Source organism: Salmo trutta, chromosome 2, assembly GCF_901001165.1.
Source record: "Salmo trutta chromosome 2, fSalTru1.1, whole genome shotgun sequence".
Lineage (NCBI taxonomy): Eukaryota > Metazoa > Chordata > Actinopteri > Salmoniformes > Salmonidae > Salmo > Salmo trutta.
In genome coordinates, this window is record NC_042958.1 from 18,222,179 (window position 1) to 18,235,501 (window position 13,323).

Genomic DNA, 13,323 nt, shown 5'->3' on the forward strand with positions numbered 1-13,323 from the left:
ACACACACACCTGTACCCGTCTCTCTCACACACACACACACCTGTACCCGTCTCTCTCACACACACACACACCTGTACCCGTCTCTCTCTCACACACCTGTACCCGTCTCTCTCTCTCACACACCTGTACCCGTGTCTCTCTCTCACACACCTGTACCCGTGTCTCTCTCTCACACACCTGTACCCGTCTCTCTCACACACACACCTGTACCCGTCTCTCTCACACACACACCTGTACCCGTCTCTCTCTCACACACCTGTACCCGTCTCTCTCACACACACCTGTACCCGTCTCTCTCTCTCTCTCTCACACACACACCTGTACCTGTCTCTCTCACACACCTGTACCTGTCTCTCTCACACACCTGTACCCGTCTCTCTCTCACACACCTGTACCCGTCTCTCTCGCACACCTGTACCCGTCTCTCTCACACACACCTGTACCCGTCTCTCTCTCTCTCACACACACACCTGTACCTGTCTCTCTCTCTCACACACCTGTACCTGTCTCTCTCTCACACACCTGTACCTGTCTCCCTCTCTCACACACCTGCACCTATCTCTCTCTCTCATACACCTGTACCTGTCTCTCTCTCACACACCTGTACCTATCTCTCTCTCACACACCTGTACCTCTCTCTCTCATACCTTAACCTGTCTCTCTCACACCTGTACCTGTATACAGCTGTCTGATACCCACCTGAGCCCGGCCCCTCCATAGTGTAGTGGGTAGAGGAGCTGTCCTGGCAGCAAGCTGACCCTTTCCTTCAGGTGGCACCTCTCCAGTGCCTGCCACACCTGGGCATCCCCATGGCAACCCCAGGGGTCCAGGTTGGAGCGCAGTGAACAGGAGAACAGGGTTGGAACCCGAGTTATGACCGCCAACCGGCTGCGAAGGTCGTGGAGTCCCACACTAGAGATGTCCACCCCGTCAATCATCAACACGCCCCTTCGGCCCTCCACCAATCGGAACAGAGAACTGGTTATGGCGTCCAGCTCTGCTCCTGATCTGCTCACCACACCAACCTGTAGAGTAACATAAACCTAGTAGTATATACATGTACACATTCACACACATACAGCAAAGTACACACAAATACACACAGAGAATCAAGGCCCACACACACAAACCTTCTCTCTGGTCCGGGTGCAGAAAGACAATTCAGCGGGTGATGGGTTAAGCTCTGTCTCATAGCTCCTGAACTCCACCACTCCCTCCTCTGGCCAGCTAGGGGGTGCTCTACAGGGCACAGACCAGGGGGGCTGAGAGAGGAAGAGAACAGAGGGACTGATATACAGTACCAGTCAAAAGTTTGGACACACCTATTCATTCAAGGGTTTTTCTTTATTTGTACTATTTTCTACATTGTAGAATAATAGTGAAGACATCAAAACTATGAAATAACACATATGGAATCATGTAGTAACCAAAAAAGTGTTGAACAAATCAAAATATATTTTATATTTGAGATTCTTCAAAGTAGCCACCCTTTGACTTGATGACAGCTTTGCACACTCTTGGCATTCTCTCAACCACCTTCATGAGGTAGTCACCTGGAATGCATTTCAATTAACAGTTGTGCCTTGTTAAAAGTTATCTTGTGGAATTTATTTCCTTCTTAATGCATTTGAGCCAATCATTTCAGGTAATCAGTGTTGTGACAAGGTAGGGGTGGTATACAGAAGATAGCCCTGTTTGGTAAAAGACCAAGTATGGCAAGAACAGCTCAAATAAGCAAAGAGAAACGACAGTTCATCATTACTTTAAGACATGAAGGTCAGTAAATGCTAAAAATGTCAAGAACTTTTAAAGTTTCTTCAAGTGCAGTCGAAAAACCATCAAGCGCTATGATGACACTGGCTCTCATGAGGACCTCCACAGGAAAGGAAGACCCAGAGTTACCTCTGCTGCAGGTAGAGGATATGTTCATTAGAGCATTCTGCAGTGATATGCCATCCCATCTGTTTTGCGCTTAGTGGGACTATCATTTGTTTTTCAAGACGACAATGACCCAACACACCTCCAGGCTGTGTAAGGGCTATTTGACCAATAAAGAGAGTGATGAAGTGCTGCATCAGATGACCTGGCCTCCACAATCACCCGACCTCAACCCAATTGAGATTGTTTGGAATGAGTTGAACTGCAGAGTGAAGGAAAAGCAGCCAACAAGTGCTCAGCATATGTGGGAACTCCTTCAAGACTGTTGGAAAAGCATTCCAGGTGAAGTTGGTTGAGAGAATGCCAAGAGTGTGCAAAGCTGTCATCATGGCAATGTGTGGCTACTTTGAAGAATATAAAATCTATTTTGATTTGTTTAACACTTTTTTGGTTACTACATGATTCCATATGTGTTATTTCATAGTTTGATGTCTTCGCTATTATTCTACAATGTAGAAAATAGTAAAAAATAAAGAAAAACCTTTGAATGAGTAGGTGTGTCCAAACTTTTGACTGGTACTGTACATCTGTATCTGTGTCCTCTCTCTACTCTGTTTAATACAATAACAGTGCTGTATCTGTGTCCTCTCTCTACTCTGTTCAATACCATACCAGTGCTGTATCTGTGTCCTCTCTCTACTCTGTTTAATACCATAACAGTGCTGTATCTGTGTCCTCTCTCTACTCTGTTTAATACCATAACAGTGCTGTATCTGTGTCCTCTCTCTACTCTGTTTAATACCATAACAGTGCTGTATCTGTGTCCTCTCTCTACTCTGTTTAATACCATACCAGTGCTGTATCTGTGTCCTCTCTCTACTCTGTTTAATACCATAACAGTGCTGTATCTGTGTCCTCTCTCTACTCTGTTTAATACCATACCAGTGCTGTATCTGTGTCCTCTCTCTACTCTGTTTAATACCATAACAGTGCTGTATCTGTGTCCTCTCTCTACTCTGTTTAATACCATAACAGTGCTGTATCTGTGTCCTCTCTCTACTCTGTTTAATACCATAACAGTACTGTATCTGTGTCCTCTCTCTACTCTGTTTAATACCATAACAGTGCTGTATCTGTGTCCTCTCTCTACTCTGTTCAATACCATACCAGTGCTGTATCTGTGTCCTCTCTCTACTCTGTTTAATACCATAACAGTGCTGTATCTGTGTCCTCTCTCTACTCTGTTTAATACCATAACAGTGCTGTATCGGTGTCCTCTCTCTACTCTGTTTAATACCATAACAGTGCTGTCTGTATCTGTGACAGTAACTGTAACCTACATTTCTCTCTCTCTCTCTCTACTCTGTAGCCTACCTCTCTCTCTCTCTTTACTCTGTAGTCTACCTCTCACTCTCTCTCTACTCTGTAGCCTACCTCACTCTCTCTCTACTCTGTAGCCTACCTCTTTCTCTCTCTCTACTCTGAAGCCTACCTCTTTCTCTCTCTCTCTCTCTACTCTGTAGCCTACCTCTTTCTCTCTCTCTCTACTCTGTAGCTTACCTCTTTCTCTCTCTCTCTACTCTGTAGCCTACCTCTTTCTCTCTCTCTCTACTCTGTAGCCTACCTCACTCTCTCTCTCTACTCTGTAGCCTACCTCACTCTCTCTCTCTCTACACTGTAGCCTACCTCACTCTCTCTCTCTCTACACTGTAGCCTACCTCACTCTCTCTCTACTCTGTAGCCTACCTCACTCTCTCTCTACTCTGTAGCCTACCTCTTTCTCTCTCTCTCGACACTGTAGCCTACCTCACTCTCTCGCTACACTGTAGCCTACCTCACTCTCTCGCTACACTGTAGCCTACCTCACTCTCTCGCTACACTGTAGCCTACCTCACTCTCTCGCTACACTGTAGCCTACCTCACTCTCTCGCTACACTGTAGCCTACCTCACTCTCTCGCTACACTGTAGCCTACCTCACTCTCTCGCTACACTGTAGCCTACCTCACTCTCTCGCTACACTGTAGCCTACCTCACTCTCTCGCTACACTGTAGCCTACCTCACTCTCTCGCTACACTGTAGCCTACCTCACTCTCTCGCTACACTGTAGCCTACCTCACTCTCTCGCTACACTGTAGCCTACCTCACTCTCTCGCTACACTGTAGCCTACCTCACTCTCGCTACACTGTAGCCTACCTCACTCCTCGCTACACTGTAGCCTACCTCACTCTCTCGCTACACTGTAGCCTACCTCACTCTCTCGCTACACTGTAGCCTACCTCACTCTCTCGCTACACTGTAGCCTACCTCACTCTCTCGCTACACTGTAGCCTACCTCACTCTCTCGCTACACTGTAGCCTACCTCACTCTCTCGCTACACTGTAGCCTACCTCACTCTCTCTCCACACTGTAGCCTACCTCACTCTCTCGCTACACTGTAGCCTACCTCACTCTCTCGCTACACTGTAGCCTACCTCACTCTCTCGCTACACTGTAGCCTACCTCACTCTCTCGCTACACTGTAGCCTACCTCACTCTCGCTACACTGTAGCCTACCTCTCTCTCTCTACACTGTAGCCTACCTCACTCTCTCTACACTGTAGCCTACCTCACTCTCTCTACACTGTAGCCTACCTCTCTCTCCATGTGTGCGTGTTGGTCCATCTTCTGGATGACACCAGCACTGCTCTCTAAACCACAGCTGGCTTGGACCAGGAGATGAAGAACCTCTCTCAGGCTGAGGGTGTAAGTCAGGACCAGTCCTACAGTACTGGGGTCTACCTCAGAGTCCAGTAGAGTCACAGAGACCAGGAACAGAACCAGTCCTGCAAAGGCATCCAACCACACTGATACCCACCTAGAGAGAGAGATAACGTTTTATTAACACACAGTATTTATGTGAATGTGTGTGTGTACTAGTTGTGTAAAGGGTCCTGTCCTCTAACCTGTCCAATAAAATGCAGTTGTAGCGACACACCAGGTGCTCGTTGAGGGCACCATAGCAACGGGTCAAGGGGTCGTCATGACTACCACTGGTGACCTCATCCCTGTGTGACTCAGAAAGGAGGGATGAGAGAGAGGAGGCAGAGTTTGAAACCATCCTCCTCACCTGACCCGAGACTGACCTGTAGTATGACTGAGAGAGAGAAAGAGAGAGAGAGGATAGATAGACGGAGGAGAGAAATGGAAGAACAGAAGGCGAGTATATGAGAAAAATGCAGTTTGCCAAGTAACATAACTCTGTCTCCATGTGTTTCTTACAGAAACTAAAGCAGATCAGTGAGTCAGTGATGTGATTACTCCATCTAGTGGACAGGAATGCACTTACAGCATATAGGCAGACTAAAGGCATCAAAAACACACATTACATGTTATACCATTACATGTTATACCATTACATGTTATACCATTACATGTTATACCATTACATCTTATACTATACCATTACATCTTATACTATACCATTACATGTTATACCATACCATTACGTGTTATACCATTGCATGTTATATCATTACATGTTATACCATACCATTACATGTTATACCATTACATGTTATACCATTACATGTTATATCATTACATGTTATACCATACCATTACATGTTATACCATTACATGTTATACCATTACATGTTACACCATACCATTACATGTTATACCATTACATGTTATACCATACCATTACATTTTATATCATACCATTACATGTTATACCATTACATCTTATACTATACCATTACATGTTATACCATTACGTGTTATACCATTACATGTTATATCATTACATGTTATACCATACCATTACATACCATACCATTACATGTTATACCATACCATTACATGTTATACCATACCATTACATGTTATACCATACCGTTACATGTTATACCATTACATGTTATATCATTACATGTTATACCATACCATTACATGTTATACCATTACATGTTATACCATTACATGTTATATCATTACATGTTATACCATACCATTACATACCATAACATGTTATACCATACCGTTACATGTTAAAGCATACCATTACATTTTATATCATATCATTACATGCTATACTGTACCTGTATTGTGAGGAAGAGGTAAGTCAGGACCGGAACTATCAGGATGAAGAGAGGGGAGATGTAGCCAATCAGCAGTACTGTCACAAACACCTGCAGCCAACAGGAGAGCCAGGAGAGGAGGTGGGCGGGGACTAGCTCGTCAATCACGTACATCTCCTACAGAGAGAGAGACAGACAGATACATTTTAACCTATTTTCTATACATTTTAATAAAAAATAAGGGCCATAATGTCATTGCTTATAGATCCTCTCTCACCTGTGATAGGCTGCGTAGGACCAGAGAAGAGGGCGTGATCTGGTAGAATCTGAGAGGAAGGCGGAGCTGAGCAAAGAGCAGCTCAGAGTGGAGACTGGCAGACGCCTTCAGAGAACCACCAGTTACTGCTAATGCTACACAGCACACGGACAGAGCTGAAACACACACGCTTGCGAGTTAGACAGTAGGCGCACACACACACACGCACACGCACGCACACGCACACACACCTTGCAGCAGCCCGAGTACAGCGTAGACAGATAGTCGTGAGTCTCGTAGCTCTCTCCACTCCTCCAGCCCCTGTAGTTCTTTAGCCTGTCTGGTCCACACGGCTAACAGACTGGTCTGACACACACCCACCACACAAACACACACCTGGGATAATACAGTCAGCAACACCCAGCCCCAGCCACACACATGCAGGTACAGCCGAATACACACACCGTTCACCTGCAGGGAGAATACACACACGATTATTTTGTCATTTTGTAAACTGCATTGTTGGGATTAGAAGAGGAAAATACTGTGTTATAACAGCTGACCTCGGGACAGATTCTGATTGTATTCTGTGTGTAGATTGATTCTAGATCTGTTGATCCTAGATCTGTGTACTCACACCATGTTTGGGCAGAGGTACAGTGTTTGCTTCTGTCTCTCTCAAGGTATCACTACTGCACCTGTTAATGAGAGGGGACATTTTATGTATTTGTGTGTGTGTGAGAGAGAGAGATGGAGTGGGGGAAGGGTTAGTGAAGGAACAGATGTATGTGTGTATGTCTATGTCTCAGCATGCATGACCACAGATCAGATATGATGAGAGAGAAGTAATACGGGGAGGACCAGGTCAGGGCTCTGCTCTGTCTCTCTAATGCTCTTATCTCTGTGAGGGGGTTAATGTTGTGGATTAGAAAGCTTTGTAATTTAGCCTTTCTAACCCCCTCAAACACGCCATGACTCGCGTGCGCACGTGCACACACACCACCTCTCATCTATCTCAGCCTTTGCACGCACCTCCACTCCCTTTCCACTCTCTCACACAGCCTCAACCCATCTCACCCTCATCTTTGTACTTACCTCAACCCGACCTTGCTGACGTAATCTCAAATTTTCCCCTGCACAAACCCACCCCAACCCCTATCTGACCAATCAGACCAGCACAGATGAGAGACCCTTGTCCAATCAGAGGGCAGAGATTAGTTTGGGGATGAGCCTCGGTCAGTCCCTCGATGTCGCATGGCCAGAGAAACTGAATCATCTCTGTGTGTGTGTGTGTCTGTGTGTATGTGTGTGTGTGTGTGTGTGTGTGTGTGTGTGTGTGTGTGTGTGTGTGTGCATAATCCAAGCCTTCTCATTATTGTGTAAGCAGGTTAGGTAATAACATAACATACAACAGCTTAGGGATGACAGGGGACATGCTTTCTAGTTAATAAATAGAATAACACACACACACACACACACACACCGATCTGAGTGCTCCTCGAGACAGCTTTTCTTGACCCCATTTTCTGAAAGAGTGCCATTCTCTGAAAAAGAGATTCATAAAGATTTAGAAAAAGGATTCCGGTACACACACAGAGGGTAGAGGGTTGGATCAGGTCAGATTTGTACAGTATCATGCTAATGCTAGGTAAGTGTGTGTGTTACACATTACACAGGTGTGCTCCCGAGTGGCGCAGGAACTGCATCTCAGTGCTAGAGGCGTCACTACAGACCCTGTTTCGATTCCGGGCTGTTTCACAATCGGCCGTGATTGAGAGTCCTATAGAGCAGCCACAATTGGCCCAGCGTCATCCGGGTTTGGCTGGGGTAGGCCGTCATTGTAAATAAGAATTTGTTCTTAACTGACTTGCCTACTTAAATAAAGGTTAAAAAATAAATACCTGTAGTTAGTTACCTGTGTGAGAGACTTCCTGTGAGAAGAGGAAGTGGTCCAGATGACAGAGGGAGTGCCAGGTCTGTCAATCAAAAAGAAACAGGGCGGGGTTAGGCAGAAGTCTTTACTGTGTGTGTGTGTGTGTGTGTGTGTGTGTGTGTGTGTGTGTGTGTGTGTGTGTGTGTGTGTGTGTGTGTGTGTGTTACCTGCGTGAGGTGCAGTGCCAGGGAGGGCAATAGGTTAAAAGGTGAGCGTAGCAGTGTGAACAGACAAACACAGGTGAACACCTGAGACGCTGTCAGAACGTTACCATCATCCACCAGCACATACACACCCAAACTGGACACACACACCTGTAGAGACACAGAGAAAGGGGAGTGTGTGTGTGAGTACATGTTAATCATCCATCACCATCTATCAGTCCTCATCTACAGTATCGATCAGTCCACAATAACAATCACAGACCAAACTATCCGATCCCAGATCCATTCATCAATAATCACTGATCCTTATCTGTGATCCGGTCAGATTAGGGTTGATCTCTACACATTATTGAAACATCTAATATCCTTTCCAGTGCTGTATGTGCGTGTTAGGTTTGTCTCTCCAGGGCTCAGGTAGGCGGACACCAGTCTGGACAAAAAGCTGTGATTGGATGCTGATTGGATCCCTCAGATTGCATATCAGCTTCTGGGTCAGAGAGGTGGTAGGAAGATTACGACCGAAAAATGAAACGCACGCAATGTCCCAGACTGTCCACAACGCTGAGTCTGTATTAGTGATCAGCTTAGGACAGGGCTAAGCAACTACCCTCTCTCTCTAGCCAGAGGGACCATGGGACACACTAAAGTAGGGGGCTTTTTAAACACAAATCCCAATTCATTAACAAGGCTTATGTAGGTCTACTTTCTCATCAGTGTTGATGATATTGACACTTTTGTACTGTTTAGTGACTGAACTAGGCAGCCTTGGTCCTGGAGAGCTACAGTGTCGACAGAGTCTCAGCTGGTGTCCCAGTCCAACACTGACCTTCAAACTCTACTGCACCTGTCTGTTAGGGTATTTCTGATGGAGAGAGATGTCAGGAGAGGTCATCGGTCAAAGACGGAGCTCCGCCACCTACCAGGAAAGGCACACAGACGCGGTCCAATAGGGAGAAGGCCGTCAGGAATCCCAGAATCCTCAGCGTCTCCAGCTCCTTCTCTCTGGCAATGCCCACTCTGCACTGGAACCACGCCTCCAAGACCAACAACTTCACCGTCTAGAAGGATAGAGGGGGGAAGATAGAGGGGGGAAGATAGAGGGGGGAAGATAGAGGGGGGAAGATAGAGGGGGGAAGATAGAGAGGAAGTGGGAATAGAGAGAGTTGAGTACAACAGATATTAGATCACTTAGAAGAAGAGACAGGAGCCAAGGAGTTGAGGTTACTAAGAAATTTAAAAAGAGTGTGAGAGACAGACTTTGATTCCGTTCAGCATCTCCTGCACGAGCTGCTGTCTTTCTCCCCTCACTCTCTCCTGGCTTCTCTGAGGGGGAAAAGACATCGTTACACACATACACAGGTCTGCGCCACGCAGCCACACACACACCAACAAACACACTCTCTCTGTTACCTGTAATAGCCTTGCCCTGCGTTGTACAGCAGAGGTGAGCGGTACCAGCAGTAACAATACAGCTAGTCCCGCCAGAGAAGAGGGACCCAGCTCTCTCCACAGCAGACACACACACACTGTCCCCTGCACCCAGGAAGACCACAGGGCAGACAGGGAGACTGGGAGCTCTGCTAAACGTCCAACGTCAGTCCGGAGTGGGGTTAACGATGGGGCAGAGGAGGGTAGACACCCAGGAATACTGCACCGGGACAGGGCCTACAGTAGAGAAGGGAGAGGAAAGAGAGAGGAAGACAGGGGAGGTGAAGGGAAGGGTGTAAGGACAAGGAGGGCAAGCATTTAACAGTGTTATTTTCTTTTCTTGAATGTATGTTCACTGAGAGAGAGAAAGGTGGATGTCTCTGTACCTGTTTATACAAGGCTCCAGTCAGCGCTGTCTGAACTCTGACCTCAGTCATCCTGCTGTGACGCTCACACACCTGCTGGACCAGGGCGTGGCACACTACAGCAGCCAATAGTGCCAGGGCATGGGTAAGTCCAGACCAATCAAAGACAGGCTGGTTCTCACAGTAGAGAATGCCACACCTGGGGGACAGGTGAGTCGGTGGGTGTAAGGAAGAGGGTATAAATCACCTGTGTTTATTCTTGCTGAATCTAGACATTCTGTGCTCTTACACTTTTATAAATGCTTTATTACATTTTTTACAGATTCATTCAGCAATATGGGAACAATATGGATTTGAAGATAACGCCACAGGAAATGTGTACGTGGGTGTGTCAATGAGTGTGTTTGTGTGTGTGTGTGTGTGTGTTTGTGTGTGTGTACCTGAGGGCCTGAGGGGGCAGGAGGGCCAGTAGGTCAGAGGTCATTCTCAGCAGGGTCACCTGGAGCAGTGAGGGGCGGAGCCACCCATACAGATGACACAGCAGGGCGGGGCCAGACAGGTGAACACCTGGGTGGGAGGTGTTTCCACCCAGTGACTCCTCCTCTCCTGACTCCTGGCTATGACTCCGTCCCTCTGTCCTCCTGTGGTGCTGCTGCTGCTGGAGGGCTGAGCATAAACTCTGGGCTGAGTCCTCATCGCCAAGGCAACACAGATCCGACAGCTGTAGTCCCCTCCTATGGCCCGCTGACACGACTCTGACAGCAACCACAGCACAAAGGACATCATCAATCAAAACAATCTGCCAGTTACGTAACATTATGTTTAATGATAATGATGCATCTAATGTGAAAATGTTAATATTGAGTGTTACCTGTTAATCCACCAGTAGGACAACTGGCTGAGGAAGGAAACATCTCTCTCCAGAGTTGGCTTCTGTCGGGAGGAGAGGAAAACAGAGAGTAGCAAACTCATTCAACTTTAACATAGACCTACTGTTCTTTTCACCAGTTAACCCTCAAACAGCGCAAATAGGATTAGACTACCCTTCTTTTGTTTTCTTTCATTTTGGGTAAAGGGAATACATGATTAGTCTTTAATACATTGTATTATTATAGGCTATAGCTTCTGCTTTTATTGATTGCTGTATGCATAAAATATATCATAATTAACAAATTGTTTAATTTCTGCGGAGATCAGCTGTGGACAGTCTGTCAGACTTACTTAAAAAAATGTTTATGAACCATCCTTTTAAACCTGTGACCACTTAAAGCTTAGGCTACTTGTATATGGCCTCCCTCGTCGGTAGCGAAAACTCCGAACAGACACTATAAACTCCACAGAAACAACAAAAGAACGAGAAAAGAAAGAACATAAAAATAGAAAAAAATGGAACTCACCTGTTTTCCGCCCCATCTGCTGGAGAGACGGAGAGACATACCTGGGGAAGGACGCACACGCCAGTTTGGCCCCGAGCGAGGGGATGGAGTGGAAGAGGATGGAGGGGACAATAGCTCGCGGGGTGAATGGCCTAATGTCCTAGTATGTCCACATCTGCACGCGGCCACAGCAGCAGCAGCAGCAGACTGACAGCAGCACGCGACATTAGGCTATGATCTGGTCCATTTCATAACAGTAAACAACCTGCAAGCACGATATAAACCCCAATTTGTCCATTTACGCCTGGTGATCCCTTTTCTTTGTTGTTTACCTTGTCGGTTTTTAAATATCCGTTCCCATTGTCGTTGCATGCCTATGACTGAGTGAATGAATTGATGGATGTTGAAGGAGCGTAAAGCGTGTTGTGAATCCTGCTGACGGCCTGCGGGAGGTGCGCGGCTAGGGGCGTGTTTTATGGCTGTCAAAATTCTGACGGAGTTCATGGGCTGCGTTTACTCAGGCAACCTAATTCTGATCATTTTTTTTCCACTAATTGGTCTTTTTACCAATTACATCAGAATTTTTTCAGTGCTGATCTGATTGGTCAAAATACTAATTAGTGGAAAAAATATCAGAATTGGGCTGCCTGTTAGGACCGAGCTCACAAAAACGGTTTCCACTAGATAACACAGCCACAAAGACAGATTCCACAGCCACAAAGTAAAAATTGTCACACACAAAAAGGGCTTAATTTAATGCAGGGCTGCCAACCTTTGAAGAATGCTTGGAGTGAGATTTTGCCCAGGTGGGGTCTGGGGGTCCTCCCCCAAGAACATTTTACTGTTTTAAAGCTAATTTCCTGGAATTCAATGTATTTTGACATGGCTTATGACCAGGGTGACAAAAACACAGGCCAGGTCTATTCAGAATGCTTTGAACATTAAATTAACACTCAAACTTGACGACTTTGTTATTTTGAGATTTTTGGTGGATTACATTTTTTGTAACATATTTTCTCAGTGATGACATCACAGCTATCACAAGCTGGCAGAGTGTTTAGTTCATTACCAAGTGCAGCTCGCCACATCTATCTTGTATGGATAAATTGACAGTTAATTGGATAATCACAGCTGAGTGACATGGCACAGAATCGCAAACATTGTTAATCTCCAATCAACATTAAAGAACCCTAAACTGAAGAAGTGTCTCTCACCGTCTCTCTAATAAGAGTACAAACTCCATAACTTCACCTACTCAATCAGTGTATAAGTTCCAGAGTCATCAACCTCTAATTCATGGTCTTTCAGAGTCGGATTGAGTAAACCACCCGAAGAGATTGATCCAACACATACGGACGCACCTGACCCATCCGTACGGCCCCGTTTACAGAGAGAAAGATATCCCCCAGCTCACCTGGGTGATTATGCTGTTGAATATCTTCCTCACCAGGAACAACGCCTATCCACAACTCAGGCACCTCCATCATTAGGACGAAAGAGTAGTCGAGTGGACATCCAATCAGAGAGGAGTGCTACCAGCTCCAGATATAGTGCCTGCTCATCGGTGAGCTGCTTCCCAGATCTATCCGACTTCCAAGCAGCTATGTGGAGGAAGGAATGAAGCTCATGGAGTTTAATGACCTACAATGTCAGCTAGAGCAATATCACAATGTCGACGTAGAGTGTTGACGCATAGCAGCCTGAAGCCAGTGAAGCTCAGCGACAACAGGAAGAAGCTCAGCGTTGACAGGAGGAAGCTCACCGGGCCCGAGGAGCAATAGCTACACAACCGAACAGGCAGCGGCATCTACAGAAGGTATCTAATGAGTTAGAGCTAGCCAAGCTTGTCACATCTTTTCT

General features: G+C 46.1%; 1 protein-coding gene across 3 annotated transcripts in view; it reads right to left on the reverse strand.

Moving 5' to 3' along the window:
• Positions 1 to 11,935, reverse strand: part of abcc13 (ATP-binding cassette, sub-family C (CFTR/MRP), member 13) — a 13,984-nt gene extending 2,049 nt beyond the window's left edge. The window contains exons 1-19 of one of the 3 annotated variants that reach the window (XM_029697382.1): positions 11,485 to 11,935; positions 10,959 to 11,020; positions 10,528 to 10,842; positions 10,109 to 10,286; positions 9,705 to 9,959; positions 9,552 to 9,617; positions 9,215 to 9,352; positions 8,298 to 8,444; positions 8,113 to 8,173; positions 7,681 to 7,741; positions 6,835 to 6,895; positions 6,449 to 6,668; positions 6,219 to 6,373; positions 5,963 to 6,118; positions 5,006 to 5,016; positions 4,826 to 4,927; positions 4,515 to 4,737; positions 1,132 to 1,263; positions 701 to 1,026 (exon numbers count right to left, since the gene is read on the reverse strand). In XM_029697382.1, the coding sequence (XP_029553242.1) occupies positions 701 to 1,026; positions 1,132 to 1,263; positions 4,515 to 4,737; positions 4,826 to 4,927; positions 5,006 to 5,016; positions 5,963 to 6,118; positions 6,219 to 6,373; positions 6,449 to 6,668; positions 6,835 to 6,895; positions 7,681 to 7,741; positions 8,113 to 8,173; positions 8,298 to 8,444; positions 9,215 to 9,352; positions 9,552 to 9,617; positions 9,705 to 9,959; positions 10,109 to 10,286; positions 10,528 to 10,842; positions 10,959 to 11,020; positions 11,485 to 11,523 (2,708 nt within the window). In that variant the 5' untranslated portion in view covers positions 11,524 to 11,935. Of the gene's footprint in view, positions 1 to 700; positions 1,027 to 1,131; positions 1,264 to 4,514; positions 4,738 to 4,825; positions 5,017 to 5,962; positions 6,119 to 6,218; positions 6,374 to 6,448; positions 6,669 to 6,834; positions 6,896 to 7,680; positions 7,742 to 8,112; positions 8,174 to 8,297; positions 8,445 to 9,214; positions 9,353 to 9,551; positions 9,618 to 9,704; positions 9,960 to 10,108; positions 10,287 to 10,527; positions 10,843 to 10,958; positions 11,021 to 11,484 lie in introns of all 3 variants that reach the window. The other 2 variants (XM_029697383.1, XM_029697381.1) reach the window with 2 other exon arrangements.
• Between the last annotated feature and the right edge of the window lie 1,388 nt (positions 11,936 to 13,323).